At 40.8% G+C, this 20,817-nt stretch overlaps 1 protein-coding gene across 2 annotated transcripts; it reads left to right on the forward strand.

The window, feature by feature from the left end:
- The first annotated feature begins 207 nt into the window (after positions 1-207).
- bbox1 (butyrobetaine (gamma), 2-oxoglutarate dioxygenase (gamma-butyrobetaine hydroxylase) 1) lies at positions 208-19,132 on the forward strand. Of its 2 annotated transcripts, XM_030758050.1 has the most exons (9): positions 208-334; positions 1,373-1,833; positions 3,613-3,727; positions 14,521-14,719; positions 15,597-15,702; positions 15,853-16,049; positions 16,756-16,922; positions 18,143-18,155; positions 18,303-19,132. In XM_030758050.1, exons 2-9 carry the CDS (start codon positions 1,429-1,431, stop codon positions 18,346-18,348), a joined length of 1,248 nt encoding a protein of 415 aa, XP_030613910.1. In that variant the 5' UTR covers positions 208-334; positions 1,373-1,428; the 3' UTR covers positions 18,349-19,132. The 2 variants fall into 2 exon arrangements, with proteins under 2 accessions (XP_030613910.1, XP_030613902.1); XM_030758042.1 differs by having other exon boundaries at positions 18,143-19,132.
- The last annotated feature ends 1,685 nt before the right edge of the window (positions 19,133-20,817 follow it).

Genomic DNA, 20,817 nt, shown 5'->3' on the forward strand with positions numbered 1-20,817 from the left:
GCACAAGTTGCCACCCCACACACACACTTCCCCAATGAAAAATGATGCTGTTAGATTAGCTGGCATTGTGTAGGATGTTGCTGCTGTACTTCACTACTACTGTTTATGAAAACGCATCCAGGCCGACGTCTTTATCAGATAGTATAATGGCTGTATTATGACTGGGATAAGAAAGTAGAGCAAAGTTTACGCGCCTGTAATGATTATGTCATCCTGATCAGCTTGCCGCCGGTCGACCTTTCACCTACTTTCTCTCACGCTGACAGCCTGTAGTTGTGTTGATGTCCGCTGTGCTGCCGGGGACGACAAACCGACCGTCATCTAAGTGCTACAGGTAAATTCTGTTAATGGCAAACACGCTGACATTTTTGGTGCCACACAAACTTTAAAGTAAAAGCTGGGTGAGCGGCTCCACTGTTTAGTCTCGGTGTTAGCTTTGAAGCTGGGTTTAGGCTAACAGCCGGGTTAGCTCGTTCTTCCAAACCAGCGGCTACCGGCCAACTGCTGTCATTTTAAACGGCAGGGAATTAGACCGAGGCTCACTCACTCTTTCTGTAGTTTGTCAGCAACCCCTTTCTGATTCAGTGAATGTGTTGTGTGCTTTTCAAACTAGCCTTTAGTACCACAGCCCTCTTAAGCAACGTAAGAATCGGGAAGCTACTCGCCCTGAATTATATAGAACTGGATAATAAAACAAGCGCCCACACCTGTGAAAAGAGGTGGATTAAAAGGCTAAAGCAAACCCCGCTGAGCACAGATGTTACACTCACGAAAACAAATCATTGTTGTATGGCTGTTGTTGGAATCTGTGAAAGTTGCAGTGATGTGTTGGTTTGGGTGACAAAATTAACCAACTGTGTTTTTGTTTTTTGTTTTTGTTTTTTTTTAGCACATCACACTTAGGTTCCCAAATGGGAGTTTGCTGCTTTTCAATAGTGTTTTGTTGGCTGTTGATCAGACACAATAAGAGATTTGATGAAACAGCGATGGGCAATTAGTGATTACCACCATATTAACTGTATGCGATTTGAGATTTCTAGCGTGTCTTATTCATGCAAACTGCTCAGCATAATTATTCACAGGGGAAGTATTTTGGTCAAAAGAAAAAATATGATTCCTAAACTGCAGCTTTGTTTCAGTCTTATCAATACACAATCTGCAGACTGTGGCATAGCAACCAGCCACATTTCCAAAAGCTAGATGCATAAAAAATAAAACTTGGTATTGTTCATAAATAAATGTGTCATAGAGATGATTTGAGGTTTAAAGCACAAAATATGTGTTTGCATACAGGTCATTTATTTGTTTACAATATTGACTTTATAAAATAAAAATTGATGCCACTAATGTCAGAATCCTTTTTTCTTTGCAGAGCTGTTAGCCCTTTCTGATCTGCCCATAAAGCTGCCTGGAGCAAATCGTTCCGAAATGTTGATGAGCACTTTTGTACGTTTGGCCCTGCCTGCTCTGCAGAGGAGCACCTCTGCCGTGACCTGCCAGGCTCTGAGGGTTTGCCGTAAGCCGGGGCCAACTGCAGCTCCACTACCTCCTTGCCTGATTTCATTAAATCTTCGTGGGCGGCACACACTGGAGTCTGCCTCCCTCCCTTTGTCTCGCCACCTAGTGAGGCATGTCCGAGCTCTGGATGATGACAGGCTGATGGAGGTGGAGTGGGAGGATGGAGGGCACAGTCTGTACCCATTCACCTGGCTGAGAGACAACTGCCAGTGTCCACTGTGTACCCTACAATCTGCTCAGGCTCGCACACTCTTGCTGGCTGATCTTGACATCCACACAGGAGTAGATGTTGTGGAGGTCACCAATGACAACAAGGTGGGCTGCTGCCAAACCTGACTTGTGGTTTTCAGCGTTCCACACAGATGCACAAGATGGATTCTTATGTTTAGAGAAAAAAAGATGGAAGTTTAAATTCTGACCCAAACTGCCTGTGTAAATTTCCAGAACATTTTGCAGTGCTTACACTCTGCTTCAACAGTAATTTCCTTTCAGTCTTGCTTTTATGCTTCGACAATATTTTAAAATGCCTCATCGTTTGCTGTGTGGTCCCCATAGTTTTGTCCTATGAAATTGAGTTTTCAGTTTTTAACCAGTTCAAGAGAAAAATCAAGTAACATGTCAAAGTCTAATCGCTGTTAAAGTTCATTCACAAAGTTCCCTAAATAAATTCAATAATGTTTGACTTGCTACTGCCAGATTTGATTACATCAGTGTATTGCTGCAGCGATTATCAAATTGGTGAGCTATCCTGATAACCTAATAGATTAGCTCAACTGTAAGAGCAACAGCAGATGAAGCTGCCGTCATTTAAGTTAATCACTATAACAGGTGCAAGGATGAACTGATTAGGTTTTGGTGGTCGTGACCTCGCAAAACTTTTGTTTTGGCCATCACACAAGACTTTCTCACCAAATATCTGACAGGATAAAGGGTCAAAGGTCGGCTTCACTGGGATATGACATTCCACAAAAACATTTTTCTGGTTATTATTCAGAACATTAACTTAGAAACAGAAGGGGAGAAATGAGATTATATTTCATGTTGGTGACAACAATCTTTGGTGCTCTACCCTTCACTGTGTAGACACAGTCAGCACAAACATGCATAAAAGCTGAAGCTTGAATAGTGTGCAGGGTATACAACTACAAGGTAGGGATTCTATTTTTACTGTACATTCAGGGAAAAAGCGGTGTCACCTTGGGCTCTAGAAAATATATAGGGATTATTTACTGTTATCTGATGTTTTACAGACCATACAAATAAAGAAGGAAATATTCAGCAGAAGAACTGGTATTTAAAATGTTTGATTTTAAATATAAACCAAAACCTGATATCTCCACAACTCTATTCTTGTTTCTCTGTTTTATGTAGTTTGCGTGTGTTTATTTCGTTGTCATGTGTAAAATTTTACACACATTTCACACGCACGCATTTCATAAACTTGTTCCAGTTTATGAATGACATTTACACTTTGGTCGTTATTTGTGAGAAACTGCTCGGTGATGGACTGTGGAGGTTGGTGAGGTCAGACCATCTAATTTTGGCTTATTCAGCCTGACCTTTAAGTCCTCCAGAGGAGTTTTCCCCAGTGAACTGTGTCCTTCAGAGGATCGAGCCCCTCTGAAGTAGGACACTGCTATAAACAGATTTCTTTGATGTGACAGCGCTGCCCAAGCTCCTGTGTGCATCCTGTTTCCTGTGCCAAGATTACCGGTTGGCCATTAATGCATTATAGTAAACATGTCTCAAAAATACCAAAGGTTGGATTAGGTGGTTGCATTGGCCTAAAGCCTCTGCAGGTATTTAAAAGGGAGGTGGAACTTTTTTTTTTTTTAAACACTTATGAAGCTAAAAAATGTCTTCAAAGCTCACCATTCAAGGTGCAGACCAAAGTCATGCAGTATTAAAAACACAGAACACCCAGTAAATATTTGACCACATCGTAAAGAAAGTTGTCACATATTGTTCATTTGACAGAGAGCGAGTTCAGTTCAGTTGTCACTATAAAATATGAGGTGAAAACAGATGAAAAAAAAAAAAGGAGCGGTAAAAAGCTTTGGACAACTATTTCAATAAGCTTTCATCTCTCCACAGGTTTCCATCATATGGCCCGACCAGCACGTCAGCGTGTTTGATGCGGAGTGGCTGAAGAAACGCTGTTTCTCTCCTACTGCCAGACGGGCAACGCAGGAAGAGCTTTTCCTCAACCGTGAGTCCAGCTTACATCATTTTCAGTAAATTTTAAAGTCTGTATTTTAGGTTTTCATGTACTCCATAGGAGTTGGGGGGCGGCTCACCCTCCACCCAGGTTTTTCCTGTGCTGTGATGATGTGGCTTTTGAATTGCGAGTGTTTCAAAATGGGCTAAACTTGAACATGAAGGAAGGCAGGATTTATTACAGAGGCTATTTTTTTTTGTTAGACTGCAAAGGTTTATTGGGTGTGTGCAAAAAGGTTTCCAACAAGACTGTTTTATATACATTTGAGGAGTTTCGTATACTATTTCTCCTTCAGTTTGTGATGTTCTTGTAAAGTAGAACTTTGTTTTTATCCCACATGTCTTTACTTTAACACAAGGTTAGCTAGGCTGTGGTGTTTTACTGATAAAACTACAAAATTACTCCATTAAATTAATGAAAATAAGGGCTGCAGTTATTGGGGTTGCTGTAGTCTTAAACTAATGATTATTTTCTAATTGTTGATGATGTAATGGTAAAATAGATTATCTTTAAAGGAGGCCATAAATCACACCGTAGCTGTCATACAATTAACAGGATGAACAAACACTGTCATGAATTACTGCGTTTTTCAAAGCTGTATGTGAAAGCAGCAATTTATCAGCTTGCCAAGCAGCAGGTGTTACCAGCCTGTACATAAATAGTAAACTAGCAAGTCCAATGAAGCTTGTTGCGATCACATTTTCCATGCTGTGACCACAGAACGGCATATTTCACATTAGATGCATGCCTTCACCAAAACTTAGAGCCCACGCAGAAAAATGTAAGTTAAATGCAGTCAGTTTTTATTTCAACACAGTGGTTCATTTTAATTAGTTTTTTTCTCAACACACTAAAGTTCAGTCAGTGATGAGATTGTATCAAAACTCTGAGTAATCCATTCACACTAATTTACTGCAAAATACAAGATGATTTAATTTCCATCTTTCAACGCAGTCACATTGGAAATGTGTAATTATGCCTCCTCAGACAGTGTAAATGAAACATTTTCTGCTTTAGTACCACTGGACATAAACTGAGTAATTTCTCCACTCTGTCACTATTATATTTGGAAGCTGTTGGTTTGTCTGCAGTTCGTTAATGAAAGACGGTCAAGGTTACTCAGTTGAAGTAAATTTCTTACTGGTTTTCATGTAGTATTAGAACTATTTCATACTCTTACTCTTATTTTTTTTTTCTCCCCATCATGAATTTTTAGTTTATTTTTTTAAAATATGTTTTCCAGTTTTTATCGGACAGTAGTGTCTAAACTAGATATGTTTAACTTATTGTTAATTAAGTAGCAAAAGCTGAGGTGGTCAACCTGAAGTGAAAAATATGAATGAAAATGTGGTAGAAAATGTAATGACACTTGGCATGTGACATGTATGGAGTCATTGTGAATAGTGCTTCCTTATGTAGCTGTTAATATGAAATTTAGTGTACATTTTGAGCTAAGCCTTTCCTGGGGGAAAAAGATGCCCCTGATTTAAACTTTTCTTTACATTGTTTTTTTTTTTTTCTTTGTATTATTACAGGATTGCTAAGGAAATACTTTTTTTTTTTTTTCTAAATGCTGAAACCGAGCTCATTTTACAGCACATTTACAATGGCCCAATACGCTTTACAGTCTGCCAGACAGCAGAGGAGAAAGTTCAGCTGTGGAACAAGGTAGCAGCACTTCAGTGGAGCGGGGGATGGACTGTAGTTGGTTTGTGTACACACACGTGGTCCTGAAGGACCCACAGGGCTGAGCGGCTCCTGCTCTGTTCCAGACTGATTAAGGGTCTGTATGTGTGTGTCTTGTGTTGCAGAAACTCCTCCATTCATGTGGAGGTGTAAGCAGATCCCCCTCTTAGCAATTTACAGGCAGTCATTTTGTTGTTTAGGATTTTTTTTTTTTTTCCCCTCCCCAGAAACTCAGCACAGAGCCAGGAGCCCTCCTGGAAGGTACTGCTAAGCTCATGCATCAAAACACAATAAAAGATGACATGCGCACACACACACACTCTGGGTTTAATTATTTCCTCTTGAGCGCCAGCTTGAAATTCCTTGTGCCGAAAAATACCAGAAAGGTCTACATTCTCAAAAGATGGATGATGCACAGCATTCACCTCTCAGGTTTTTGCTTGTTTTCTCACTCCTTACTACTTTGTGATTGAAGCGAGGTCCACAGTATGAATTTCTGTGTGCTTTTTCATGCAGCGCAGCTAAATTTTACAGGCCCAAGTGTGCCTGTGAAAGTGAAAGCGTAGCACACATGGGACACAGTGAGGTCGATGTGATAATTTGAGCTTTGGGGTTATTAGTCAACATGTATTAAACTTTTTTAGTTTTTATGTCTAAAGTAAGACCCCCACCCCCCTTTTTTTTAACTGTTTCTTTGGAGCCATCCCTCTCAAATCCCAAGTGTGTAGCTCAGTGAAATGCTATTAGAAATTCAGTTCAGTTCCATTTCAATTCCATTTTGTTTCTATAACACCAAATGACAACAGATAGTCGCCTTAAGGCAGTTATAATTAAATGTATTTTAAAAATACTTTAGAATCCTTTGTCATCACTGAAGAATGTTATTTCTTGCTCTGTGGTGCTTTGCCAGGTCTTTACCATAGCTGTCTTCAGTTGGTTTCTTTTTCTTTTTTAGGGTCTTTATGCCTTTTTGTTTTGTCTACAGCAGAGCCAAAGTGCTTGACCGTGCATCATACTGCATCCATCACGTTTGACAGAGAATGTTGTACACATCAGATCACGAGCGCTTCCTAACCTCCTCCGTACTTTCGTCTTTCTCTCGTTCTGGCACAGATTGATCTGTTTCATCTGTCCAAAACTTTGTTGTGGAAGTACAGTTCAGGTCTTTTTATTTGGCCCATCCCAGTGGTCCCACATTCCTGAACAGAGAGCCTGTTTAATTGCATTGATATTTTCTTTGAATGCATGTTGGGCAAGAGCTTCTGAATGCAAGTGCAAACAGTTGTAATAAATTTTGGACCTTTTATAGCCGCTTAATTTTTGAACACAGCAAATAAACAGTATACACCTGTTTATAAAACAGCTTTTGAGTGAATTGAGAAATTAAAGGTGAGAGTCTGCACTTTGAGCCCATATTCATCATAAATGTAACTGGAATATTTGTTGGAGCACAGCTAAAATAACAAAGATTGTGTCAGTTTCCAAAAATGTATGAACTTAATTCTAAGTTAATATAATACGTGAGAATTTCTAGCGCTTTGCCATGATAGAAGTACTCAGTAAAAACTAAGCTAATGTGAAACGCTGTAAGGAAGTGGACTGTCAGAGAGCTGTGTAACTGTGTCTCATTCAGACCCCCGTCTGTCTCTGCCATATGGAAAATGAATTCAGACTCACCGTTGTATTTCCTTCCTTTGGAACAAACGAATCCCTCAGCCTGCAGATAACGTGTGACCAGGAATTCAAACGGCTCAGTTTCTGTGAGTGAATGTTTCTTACTAGCTCCACTGTACCCTGTTTATTATTTAGACATATTTTTAAATGTTCTGCTTTTTACTGTCTTATGTTCTCATTTACTGCATTTGTACATCCTTTTGTTAAAGATTTGGTCATCTACACTTTTTTTAGCTAGACAACAAATTGTTTGATCATTTGAGCTTTGAGGAAAAAAAAAAAAAACTTGATTGAATTTGAGATTTGTTATAACGACCAACAGCACGCTCTGGGCTATTGTGCATAAAAATCTGCGACTATGTTGTGTGTCTGTGAATGGCAGTGCCTTCTGGTTGTTCGATCCACTGCTTTCCTGACAAGGATTATCCCCAGGGCAAATCCTGGAGGGAAATACCAATTGGATTTGAGAGCTTAAGCTTTATTGTAGTATTACAAGTTTAAACAAGTGCTGTAAGTTTAAGTCTGTTGGAGTACAAATGCTGTTATGTACTCTGTAAATAAACATGGCAGGGAAATCATTGCTTCACATACATATTAGAATATATTACAGCAAATGTGTTGGCATACACAAATAATGTGCTCAACACACATTCGGCGTGGATTGGTGCATTTAATAGACTTACCTATTCTGTGTGGACCAAGTATTTACATTTCATTTGTAGAAATGTTCAGGACCTTTGGAAGGCACACATGCCATTACCTTGCTGGTACTTTGAACCCTTTACATCATTTGGAGGAAAGTGATGATGTTGCAGTGCTCTTGGGAACACTAAAAGCATGTGTCACTCACGTCCTTATCTGCAATGAGTCTTGCTTTCACCAATAAATCTGTCAGTGATTTACTTAAAGCCTGCCAGATGCTTTCAGTATTTGAACCATGTAATCATTTTGGGCCTCCCACTTGGTACTTGTCATGTTTATTTAGCCGGGGTTGAAATCATGACTAATTTTATGTCACTGGTATTTAAAAGGCAGAAATAAAACGGGTTAAGTGGATTTTTCAAAAAGTAAAAATATTCCCGAATACGTGGCTTACAGCTTTTTTTTTTTCCCACCTCTCTCACACTTATCCACCACTTCACAAATGTACCCTCTCCTTTTTCCAAAATGCAGTCATGACTCTTCTCTAATTTAGCCAACTGTTCGTCCTCAACGAGGCATAATGGCTTGTTTTTGTAACAAGTTGAGTCTTTTAATATGATTACACAGAGTAACAGCATCAGTAAAAGTACCAACACTTTGTTCTTTGGACCACATCCATTTACATTTAAAGTGAGTTTGAACAACCAAACAATGCTTGACTGGTAGATGACAAAGTCACAAACAAAAGGGCTTAAAGACTTATGTCTCTGTTTACAGTTTACAGCACCGGTCCTCTGGTTGATAATTATATTTAACAAAAGAATAGTTTCTTATCATTTTGTAATTTTTCTTCAGTCACACTTTGTTTTCTTTCCATACTCATTCATTCATTCATTCTCCGGCTTTTGTTCCTTCAACACTTCTATTACTCAGTGCTGCTGCTGTTGATCAGATTAGTTAAAAACGAAACAGTAATCTGGAAAACAAAATGATGAATGTATTTAAAATCTAAAATACCCAAAGTAGTATGTGATATATATAATTTTTTTTTTTCTCTTTAATTTTTGAAAGGCGCTGAGATTTCTTTCACCATTACAGCTGTCCCTTCTCTGGCCTGCCAAAAAACATCCTACTAACTTATCCTGAAAAGTACTTCTGCTGTCAAAAGTCTGACAAAAGCTGACCTAAATAGAAAAAGTGGAAAATATTCCCCAGCAGTATGTACTACACTAGACTGTGACACTATTGTAGTACTTAATACATTTTAAAAACAACACAGAGATAATCTGTAGCAGACATGAAAAACTGTAATGCCATCTTGTCAAATCAAAGTCTGTTGCTGCTTGATTTTTGTACCGATTCCACTAAAACCTTTAGAGAATCCCAGCCGTTTGCATATTGAAGTGTAGCAGCTCTTACTGCTGCGCTTGAAATGATCGTTTCTGCATCAGTATAGCCATAAAGTTCAGAAGTTCAAGTTCAGTTCGTCATTCTGGACGTCCATATCCAGATAAAAATTTGCACACATGTAGATGTGTTTATGTTCACACCCGTGTCCTGCATACAGATCCGTGTGCACCTGGTCTTTCTGTGTATCGGAGTTGGCTCACATACATAGAACAGACATGCGCTCTACATATGTGATTGTAACACTTTTTCGATTGACTTCTGCCTGGTTGGTTTTAAGGATGGTTTTTCAGTTATCCTTTTCACTTTATTTATTTAATACATTAAGTTCAGCGTTTTCCCCCAGAACAGTCATAGGTTGTTCTTGGGCTTAGATAACTGTGAGCTTCTAAAGAGGAAAAAATAGACAGTTTTCAGTTTTCTTTGTGACTTGTAGCTTTAAGAATGTCTTTTTGCCCTTATTTCCTTTGTTGAATACTTAAATTATGCATCAATTAGTATTCCATTTGAATTGGACATCTATCGTAAACGTACTGACTGATTGGTCCGTGACTCAGTTGAAACTGGACTTTTCTTCATTAGGTCCGCTGATGGATTCCGTAACTCAGCCCCGTAGCAGCTGATTTGTCCGTTCCCGCTCTCGCTGGTGTTTCCCCCTTTGCCATCTGGTCTGAGTTTAGCCTTCTGTGTCACCACTCGTCAGTTGACAGGAAGGCTTTGCTGGAAACATAACTGTGGAAATCAATCAGCGGGAAAAACACGTACATTCTTCCAAACTTGACCATCACTTCACGCACCGTTCACAGCTTCAGCAAAACCAACTTTCCAAACACATGCTCTCTCGCGTGCTGAATTATCAACCTGACAGGAATATGAGAAATGTATGTATACTTTAACTTGGGAGTTTTTAATTTGTCATAAATGGCTTTTATTTATTCCCTGTGTAGTGTGCTATAATGGAGTCTTGAGGGTTTTAGCAGCTCAGATTTGTCAGAAGTATGATTGGTCCACCAAACCTTTCATATATCAGGTGTCTCTTTCAAGAAACCTCAAAATTGGCCCCCTTTCAACAGATTTCACCATTTTTCACCCGCACACAGTTTATTTCTCAGCGTATGCCTATAATTCCTCATGGATCAGTTATATTTGGGTTAAATCCCTTTTCTTTGTCATCTCGTTTGAAATTTCAACACCTTTGCATCAGACTCCATGGGAAGCTTAATGACTATAGTGATTGGATTTTTCATTTCTTTGGCAAGCCAGGCGTCCCTCTTGGCACTTGAAATAATACTGAAAGCATTGCGTATAAGTTGCCAGAAAAGGGCATAATTTGTCAAACTACACCAGTGTTCAGCTGAGTGTTGGGGAAGCTAAATTTACAGATGGAGAAAGTTGCGTTTGGATTAGCATGTGGAGAGGACTGCTGCTCCTCGGTGAGAAAACACTGCTCACACTGTCTCTTCCGAACTGGGTTAGGGCTACTCTGTAATCCTAGTCTGTTTCATTAAATAAGGTGTGTTTGTGGCATTAGTGGAGGGTGGCGTGAAAGTCTTGCAGCTCCACTGATAGACACACATTATGTACAGTAGGAAAATGGAAACGTGCTTAGTAAGTGTTAAGTGGAATATAACTGGGAGCACAGTTTTTCTAAGAAGAGGATTATGCTGCAACATTTCATAGTTTAAAACCTCGATAAAAGCCTGTAGTGAGCGTTTCAGCTCTTTCTTCTTTATAAGTAAAGCTTCTTTAAGGTACTTAAGCATATTTTACAGCCTTCCAAGAGTTTAAAAACATATTTAAGGCAAATTGAAGTTCTGAAGCCTGTACAGTAGCTTTTAGAAAGCCATAACATAAGAGAAGTGCATATTTCATCTGTAAAGTAACTAGCTACTAAATTTTACTGGGACCACAAAAAAAAAAAGTTTAACTCCTATCTTTATTTGGAAGATTGTGGAGTATAAATGTAACCAGTAAGAGTAGCTCAGAACTGTAGCAGAATGCATTCCACCGCTAGTTTATATTGATGCATCACTGAAATCAAACCAATATCAGGGAACATTTTGGGGTCAGTTTGCAGCTTAAAAAACAAAGGAGATTGTGTTCCATAGTATTCAGGAGATTTTCTGATATGTGTATTCAGTATAAACAGCAGTTTGAATCTAATTTTCTAAAGGCTGCTCTTTCTAAAAAGTTTTTTTTTTTATGCCCATCTGGCTGTGCACCCTCCACTGTGCATTCCAGAGACGGACCATTGAAGTGAGCTGATCTGAGCTCTGTGATAAAACTTAACCAAGTCAAAACAAAAGCTCTCCAGATAACTGCAGTGATTCAAGCAGAGCTTTGAAGGCGCTCCCAGTTGCAGAGGAGAGCGACCCCGAGTCTGCGAGCTTAAATCGCACAGCCCAGTGAGAGGAGAGCCAAACTGCCATGAGCTGCCTGACAGCCACAGGAGCCACAGCTTCAGGTTTCCTCATCTGGAAAAGCCACTGTAGCAGACCACGACTGAGGGGGAAACAGTGGAGGGGATTATGCACATACACTATCTTGTCAGGCTGTCAGGGGGTGTCCCTTGAAGCACATGGCAGTGCAGTCCTCTGTGTGGAAAAACCGCAGTGATTTTACACAAATGAACACAGTGCAGAAACTTGAGGCTGTCTCAGTTTGATGCTGCTTTGCTGCATTTTTTTTTTCTTCTTTTGCATACAGTTATTTAAAACACACATGCTAATTCTGACATTGGACCACTTTTAACCACAGTTGGAAACTATGCAAAGAGAGTGAGGGTTCTCATTGCCTATGGGGATGCTTTTCCAGAGGAAAACTGAACAAATTTGCCTTTAGTGAATAAGACCATTGAGTAGCATACACTTATAAGGCAAAAATATTGTGCACTCGACTTGATCTGGACCTACAAGCCCAGGTTTACTGCTGCAGGACACTTCTGACATGACAGCATGTTCAGCTTCAGACCAATCATCTGTCTTTGTTTGCTTTCAGACAGCTGCTTATTTTCCCAGTGAGCACATGTTCCCCTGATTAATATAATTACAACCTTCACTTCACCCTTTAGCTGCCAGTGCTCCTCAGTGTTCACCAGCATCTTGGCAACTGTGTTTTTTAACTGTTAAGTGCAGAGCAGGTAAAATACAGTTGGTGCTTTATTACTGAAACCCACTTCCAGCTACTGGGGGGGCACTACAAGAGCAGTGAAAAGGAGAGGCTCCATTAAGCTGAGGGAAGCTGACAAGTGAAAATTCTCTGCCATCTTTCTTTAATCCACTGTTGATACAGAGAAGTTTACTAATTAAAGTCGCATTCTGACTGTAACTGCAGCTGCAGAGAAATACATTGTCGATAGCAGTTCAGGTGAAAAGGCCTTTATTTGCTTTGTACTCTGTGATCAGTGTGTTCCAATAGAGTTAAAAAAAAAAAGACCCTACTTGTGATTCTTTGCATGTAGGATTTGTGATCAGCCTTGCCAGTTAAAAACAAGCTAATGTTAGGTGCTGATTACCTGATTAGAAGACAGATACTCTGCAAAGTTCTCATCTTTTGTTCAACCCAGCAGCCACGCTGTGAATTCCCTTGATAGCAGCGAACGTGATACGTTTTCGGAATGAGATCGGAGCTGAACCGCAGCCAGGACTGCTCAGCTGATGTATTTGCACACTGCAGCTAACGCTGTAGCCTCTTTGTCACGAGTGACACCCTAAACTGCAGAGCTGAAACTCCGCCATGCCTGTACAAGACAGTTCCAGTTTCACAAGAGTAATTGTAACGTTCAGGCTTGACCTTTGCCCCAGTTTCTCGTTCCCTGTCTTTGTTTCCCACCGCCCTCTTGACAAGTTTTAACAAGCGGCAGGTTCTTGACCCTTTGAATTGTGCAGCCAGGAACTGATTGTTTGTGACAACAGCCTGGAGGGAGGTCTGCGAGTCATGATCGCTGTGTTTCTGACTGATGCTGCATCTCTCTGCGCTTTGTGCTTCAGCGCCTTTAGAAAACGAGGCTCTGAATCCCCACATCACCAGTTATTGTCTTTTTGTCGTACCTCTAAATCTCTGTGGCCTTCAGAGTGAACCATCACATTTTATTTAGCAGTTTTAGACACTTTAGTTGATGATAAATTATGCATGAGGTTTAGCGCGTTCACCCTGTGTGTCCATCTCCTGCGAGCTTTAGCCTTGTAATCTGCTTTTGATGCAGCCATTTGGAAAGTTGTGTGGAAGTTGTTGGACGCTGGGAAGGAGAGAGACACGGGGAGGAGCCATAAACATCAGACAGGTACAAAATCTCAGTTTAAACCTTCCTTTTCCTCCTCCCCCCACAAATGTACTTAGCAGCTGTTTCTTTGGAAGTCACTGGAGGGAGGCTGCATGGAAAAAACGACTCAAGCTATTTGGGTGGAGAGCAGTGGGAGGATTTTTTTTTTTTTTTTTCCCCCACTGTCTGTCTGATGGAGACGTGCTGATTTTTCTCAGCAAGCCATTCGTCTGCAAGCACACACACGATGGCGTGCAGTGGCAAGCTGCAGTGTTTATAGATTTAATTGGAACTAATAAGCAGGGGTCAGTAATGGACTTTAAGTGAATTGTTTCCTTTTTGCAAGAAACCAAAGATTAATTCTGTCATACTGTTAGCTGCTGCTTAATATAGTTTTATTTTTTTTAAGAGAAAAGAAATCCAACCACACATTGTTTTAAGTGTGTTCATATTTGATGTAGACTTGATTTCCTCCACCTGTAGCACACAAGAATGAGGAAGAAAAATAATCTTCAAGGTCAAACGTGTATTGATGGAAAGTGTAAGAACAGACATGCCCCGTATCTCACTGCTGCAGCACATCTGGCTGATTCTAGTCAGCTGAAATCAGCAAGATCAAATTAATTCTTTGAATGTTTATGACTTTTATTGGACAATAGTAGCAGAGGAAATCAGAAACTTGGGAAAGGAGAAGTGAAATGACTTCAGCAGATGGTCCATCCACCTGAGAATCGAGCTGGGGACATGAAACTCAGGGAGTTCGCACCTATTGGGTTGATCTACTTCAGCGAGTGCAAAAACCTGCAAATATCTTCAACCTTCACTCACCAAGAAGCTAACTCGGGGGTTATAACGTAACTCTGACAAAGGAGGGAAGAAGGAGAAAACATGAACGTAACATCTGATAAAATGCTTTGCTGCAGAGCACTTCTTGCTCTACAGCATTTGTTTGTTTGACAGAGCAGTTACGGCACAAAGAGTCTGCTGCTGCAAAAAGCTCCATGTTGCTGCGTTGCACAACCAGCTTATTTCTTTTCAGACAGAAACCAGAAATAAAGAGTTATATGTATGTAAAGAAGTGACGTTTCTGTCACCTTCCTCTTTCTCATTTCAGAGCGTTATTATTGGGACTCCAAACTGTGCATTCCCACAGCAGACTTTGACGAAGTCCTCCGTGACGATAAGGCTGCGCTCGCTTGGCTCTTGGCCCTGCGTCGTGTTGGCATCGTCTACCTGAAGGGGGCTCCTGCAGAGCGAGGCCAAGTGGCCAGACTGGCTGAGAGGATTGGCTATCTCAGGCTGACATTTTACGGGTAAGACTCTGTGATCTTCTTCCATTTTGCTCCAGTGATCCTCAGCCAAGCCATTGTTTAATAATCTGACTCCCCTCTAAATCTGGAGCTGTTGAATTTTCCACTGATCATATTTTAGCTGGAACAAAGCCCGGGAGTGTTATTAGTAAAAAATTAAATACAAAAGACCCCTTAGAAAAAAAATACATGTCTTTTTCCAGTGAATCAAAAAGGCAGCTCAATATTTTGATGAATGAAGGGCTCAGATTCTGACTTTAGAACATTAAGGAAATATGCCCAATAGTGAATAATCCATAGCTTTGATTCATTTCAGTTTCATGGAGGAGCTTAGCGAGTGGCCGGCGGCCCCTTTCACCACACCAGAGTTCATCATTTTGACTTATTGCTGTGCTGATTACTTGAGGACAGAGACGGGGAAAACAACCTAAAAGCATTCCAGCTTTTTTTTTTTTAAGCCAGAGGAATTACCTGGTGCACTCAGTCAGAACAGAGGTTTGGAGCGTAAAGCTTTCCCTCTGCCAGCAGATGAGCTCATGCTGCTGGAAGTAAAGAGTCTGCAGACTAAAGCTGAAGGCCTGCCATCACAGAAACGAGACAGTTTTACAAGTCCTGCATCATCCGAACGAGACACGCAAACAGAACATGGAAGCTAACTTTACCTCATTAGTACTCGACTCCTGCTGCATCTCAATGAAGTGCCTGCTTAAGAGGCTACAGGCTGAGCATTCCTGTGAAGCTGCCTGGTTTCCCCTCAGGGAACCCTCTGAACTTCATCTCATCTCGTCCTTTTCTCCACACAGCCAAATTGTTGTTGCTGATCTTCTAAAGCCAAATAATTAAAGTGGAGGATATTAATGAATGTTATCTTTATCCTCAGGCACACATGGCAGGTCCAGGACAAACCCATGGCAAACAATGTAGCCTACACTTCAGGAAAGCTCAGTCTGCATACAGACTACCCAGCATTACACTTTGCACCTGGAGTGAGTAAAATCTGACTTATAAGCTCTGTTTGGAGGATTAAATAACACTAGACCGATATGGTATCACTTATGAGTTATGGTTGGCATTTGGCTTTTAAGTTGTCAGAGTTGTAAAATGAGCATTTGTGGAGCATGTGTGTGTTGTTGTAGGTGCAGTTTCTGCACTGCATCGAGCAGGCTAAGGAAGGAGGGGAGAGCGAAGTGGTGGACGGCTTCCACATGGCTGAGCAGCTGCAGAGAGAAGACCCAGAGGCCTTCCAGACACTCAGCTCGCTGCGCGTGGACTTCACCGACACTGGGACAGATTACTGCGACTTCATGCTGCAGTCCAAGAACCGCATCATTGAGTAAGTGGAGCTGATCAGCCAGATCATCTGGGGTTTCTTTCCCCCTGCATACACACGTTTATTCACTTTATATAAAGCAGAGATTCAGACTTTAATAGAAACTACACAGTGACACTTCTCATCAGTGTAAGCTTAGGTGTTTATATTTGTGATATGAAATGGGACAGTGCCATCTGCTGGTCAGATTTATTATGTTTGCATGTCCTCTGTGTGGCACAGAAAGATCTCAGCGACATATTGATTGTATTTTAATTAGAGGTTCAGCCCCGTGCGTCTGTTCAAGCGTCCACATATGCTTGGTGGAAAAAAGATAGAATTGTGTTAAAAGGTGATATTTAATCAATGTGTTGTAACCATTGTCACAATGGATGAGGTGGAAGTTAAGGGAAAAGAAACTGAGTAGAAAATTAATCTCCAGTAAATTTCATAATTAATCGCTGAAGTCGCTCTTGAAGGAATAAGACTAGATTTTGGCTTTCATGCTTTTCTAAGATATTAAACTATCTGTACTTTGAGTTGCACTATTAGACTATTCACTGAGTTGGTAGTGTGCCAGATGCTTACTTAATATTTGACTAAAATGCTTAATCATTAAGTGGCTTCTAATTAATTTTTGTAGACCATCTAATGAGTTAATGGATGAATTTTTTTTTTCCGCTTCATGATTCACTTTAGTTTGACATTGAGTTTTGTCCTCTCTGAGCAGAGTTGATGCAGATGGCCGAGTCGTGAAGATAAACTACAATAACGCCACCAGAGACTCAGTGCTGGACATCCCCTTACATCAGGTTCAACCCTTCTACAGAGCACTGAAGGCGTATGTGGATATCATGAACCAACCCGAGAATGTGGTCACCTATAGGATGGAGCCAGGTCAGTGTGCACCGCTTTCCACTCTGTTAAAAACAGGACGAATGGGGGGAAAATATGTCTGTAAAGCCTCCTATTTATGGTTACCCCTGCAGAAGGTTTTATATGCCAAACAAGGGGTGTTAGTGGAAGAAAGAAATGAAAGTAAGCGATAAGCCAAAGGAAGAAAAAAAAAAGTGCAAATAAAATGAATGCTGTCAGAGAGATGACTCCACTCTGCTTGTGTTAAACAGAAAATGAAGCAGGACAAACAGCTTTGTCCTCTTCAGGGTCATGATGACATCTGAGATGTCAGTGCCATCTCTGCCACTGTGGAGCAAATCAAATTATCAGAGTCTACTGTAACTCTCTCTAGAAAATGATCACTGAGCAAAAGGTCTGCAGCATCCAGTGACAGAGATGAAGTCATGATGTTTAACATGACCGGACTTTTAAGTTTGCTTCAAAGTACAATGTAAATGCTCGCTGCAAAGTGCTTCACAGTATGTTTCCCATTCACTTACACACAGCAGTGGCAGCAGAGCCACGTGTAGTTCATTATCTGGCCCAAGGACACATCAGCACATGAAGAAATGAAACCACCTACATTACAGTTGGTGTTCAAATCACTCTACCACCTGAACCACGGCGGCCCTAAAAGGGTTTTAACATGCTTCATATGTACATATAGTGCAACAGTGACTGAAGGTAACAATATTTCAGAGTGCTCCAAGGATGTGAGGTGAGATGCCTGCTGTCAGAAGTGCAGTGGTCCAATCACAGCAGCTGTGATGAAGCCAGTCCTACAGTGTCACTGATTTTTACATTTTTCCTTATTATAAACATAATACTGCATATCATGTATGTACCTGTTATTTTTTACAGATGGCACTCAGTTACACTGAGTCATCTGGAAACTAAAAGTTGCTGTTTGGTCAGCAAGCATTAGTCAGCAAAACTGACCGGAAACAAGAGGCTGCTTTGGTCTTGTGGTAAATCGTGCCGCAGCACAGAGAAACTTTGGCACACGCTGTTTGAAGTGGGACTGTGATGTCAGAGGTTTCAGATTTTATTTGAAGCATAATGAAGCCTTTGAGCTATTATAAGCTGTTCTGCAGCCAACTCTGACCTCTCTGAATGAGGCAGCACAAATAAGAAAATTAAATTCCGTGCTGAAATAAATCTAGGATCAGCGACACCCCCCATAGCTCCATAGCTGATCCCCGGTGGTTGTTCTATTTCAGGTGACATCGTAACCTTTGATAACTGGCGTCTGCTTCACGCCCGGAGGAGCTACATTAGCAGGCCGGACAGGCTCCGACACCTCGAGGGTTGTTACCTGGACTGGGACGAAGTCATGTCTCGTCTCCGGATTCTCCGCAAAGCGGTCCAGGTGCACGGCCGCTTTGAAATGAGCAGCTTTAAAGCCTTTGCAAAAAATTTAAGCTGAATGTCTGTTGTGAATGCTGAGAGGGCAGAGTGCAAACAAGTTGACCTGTCAGACAGATCAAGATCATGAGCTGAATCTCTGACTCTATAATCAAACTAATAAATCATAAATATTTTTTTAAAAAAATAGTTATTTACAGAAAAGTTTACCTGATGACAGGAATGCCACGGATATGTAACATAGTGCAACACAGCAATGCAAGAATGAAGAAAAACGCCTCAGTCTTAAATTTAAAGGTGTTTTAAAACTGACAGGTTTTTATGACTTTTTACAAGCTTAATGATGAGATTTTATGTTGTCCTGGGTGCTCCTTTCTGATTCTGATATTTAATTTCTATTCATGGTGAAATATTTGGCTCAAGATGTCCTGTTCCTGAAATAGCTCCCTTTTTTCTGCACTGTTCTGATTCATGAGTCTGAAACTTATTGTCTATTACTGTATGGTGGCATCTCTATTACTGTGTATAAGGAACATTTAACAAGGGGGTGATTTCAGACAGAGCCTCTATAAATCCAAGTTTCTGATTGGTTTGGTTTTTTTCCTCCCCTCGCTGCAGTATCTTGCTACCTCTCCTGTTTGATCCTGTGCCTGTGTGAAGGATGTGCTGTCCTTCACGTTCCTTTCATTCTGTACAGTTGCACTTTCAGAAATGCCTTATGCTACAGGACAGCATTGTATGACTGGTTATGCTATACATGCTCGAGCTGTCCACAGGCATTTCTATATTTGGTGACTTGAAATTTTAATCTACGTTATTTTATTTTTTTTGCTTCTGATGCTAAATAAACCATGTAAAACATGTAAAATAATGCTACTGTGTTTCTTCCAAGTAGAGCCTCCACATTAGGCTCTCTCAGCTGTTTGTGTGAAATTTCAAAGAAAGCTCTCTGAGATCCCAGCAGTAAATGGACCACCAATTAAATCTAATCGGGCAATCACATGGTAGAAACTCGATGTATTTGGGCATGTAGACATGGTCAAGATGAGCTGCTGAAGTTCAAACTGAGCATCAGAATGGGTGAAGAAAGGTGATTGAGGTGACACTGGACGTTGCATGGTTGTTGGTGAAAGATGGGTTGGTTTGAGTATTTCACAAATTGCTGATCTTCTGGGGTTTACAGAGCATGGATAGAAAATACCCAATGAGCGCGGTGCTCAGGGTGAAAATGCCTTGTTGATGCCAGAGGAGAAAGGCCAGACTGCTTCAGGCCGATAGAGGCGAGAGTAACTCAAATAACCACGGCAAGGCATGGACCAAGATCTCTGAGGAATGTTTCCAGCGCCCTGTTGAATCTATGCCATGAAGAATTAAGGCAGCCCGACCCTTTTAGTAGCAGTGTGTCCCACAAACATGAGGAGCTAGGGATCAAACCACCAGCTTTCCAGTAGGTGGACAACCTGCCCTACCTCCTCAGTCACAGCTGTCATGACAGCCAGCAGTCTGGCTAGGTTACTCTGAGCAGCAGTACTCTTTGTGATGAGATGTAAACCGATCCTTTGTGTCCATAAACAGTTTGACATTTATTCAGTAGCTGCCAGAAATTTGTCACCAAGCTCTGCTCACCCACTGCTGTTGCTGTAAAAAGGATCTGTATTGTGATAAAACATGTTTACAGGTGATGGCTCATTCTCTGGCAGCCCAGCTGGATGCTTGACATTTTTTGCACTCTCCTGCAGTCTTAATGCATTTAATGGTTTTGCAGGTATTTCACCCTTGTGTGCTGTTCTGTGTTTTTTATTACTGATCCAGTGTTTGCAGTTCCGATGAGCCCCATCGTGTTTGTGTTTTTACATCAATACAGCCATAACGATTCACGTAAAAATAATTTACAGATGTTTACTTTACCCCAATTTCAAGCCAAATGTGGTTAATATTTGGTATTTGATGCATGCATAATGTTTCTTGTCCTGTCCATCTTGGGTCCAAACACTTTGCAGCTCTACTTTTTGTCACTATTAGACCCAGAACAGAATTTAGATCAGGAGGCATCTCCTGATCAGGATGAGAAGTTCAAAATCAGAGTAACCTGTTGCACCACGCTGGCAGCCATGTGGGGAGACTTATTCCTTAGACGAGACCATTCATCAATATTCCTCCTCTCGCTGGCTGCTGACAGGTAGTGATGGTATGATGAGGCCCCGTGAATGTATCGAATCTTTCCGGTGTTGTGCCAAAAAGTGATCGTCTGCAAAAAAGTGACTGCCAGAAAATGATTGCCCATATTGCCCAAGAGATATGTGGCCAAGAGGGCAGCAGAAATCAGAACAAATATGACATTACACTCTATAAAGATATTTTAAGTGACCAAAGAGGACTGCATTTATTATAATGTACGTGCAATAATGCAGAGTCATAAACATATTTGAATAACAGGTCATTTCTTCATTTTATATCTAAGCCCTTCATAAATCCTACTGATAACACTCTATTCAAAAATATGAGCAAATACATTACACATAAAAGCACA

The sequence above is a fragment of the Archocentrus centrarchus genome, chromosome 3, assembly GCF_007364275.1.
Source record: "Archocentrus centrarchus isolate MPI-CPG fArcCen1 chromosome 3, fArcCen1, whole genome shotgun sequence".
NCBI lineage: Eukaryota > Metazoa > Chordata > Actinopteri > Cichliformes > Cichlidae > Archocentrus > Archocentrus centrarchus.

Bases quoted from the DNA above. Each gene is read 5' to 3' on its own strand.
- bbox1 (XM_030758042.1), top strand. From the start codon at position 1,429: ATGTTGATGAGCACTTTTGTACGTTTGGCCCTGCCTGCTCTGCAGAGG. The intron at 1,834-3,612 runs GTGGGCTGCTGC...ATCTCTCCACAG, and splicing joins AGGTCACCAATGACAACAAG to GTTTCCATCATATGGCCCGA. The intron at 16,050-16,755 runs GTAAGTGGAGCT...CTCTCTGAGCAG, and splicing joins TCCAAGAACCGCATCATTGA to AGTTGATGCAGATGGCCGAG.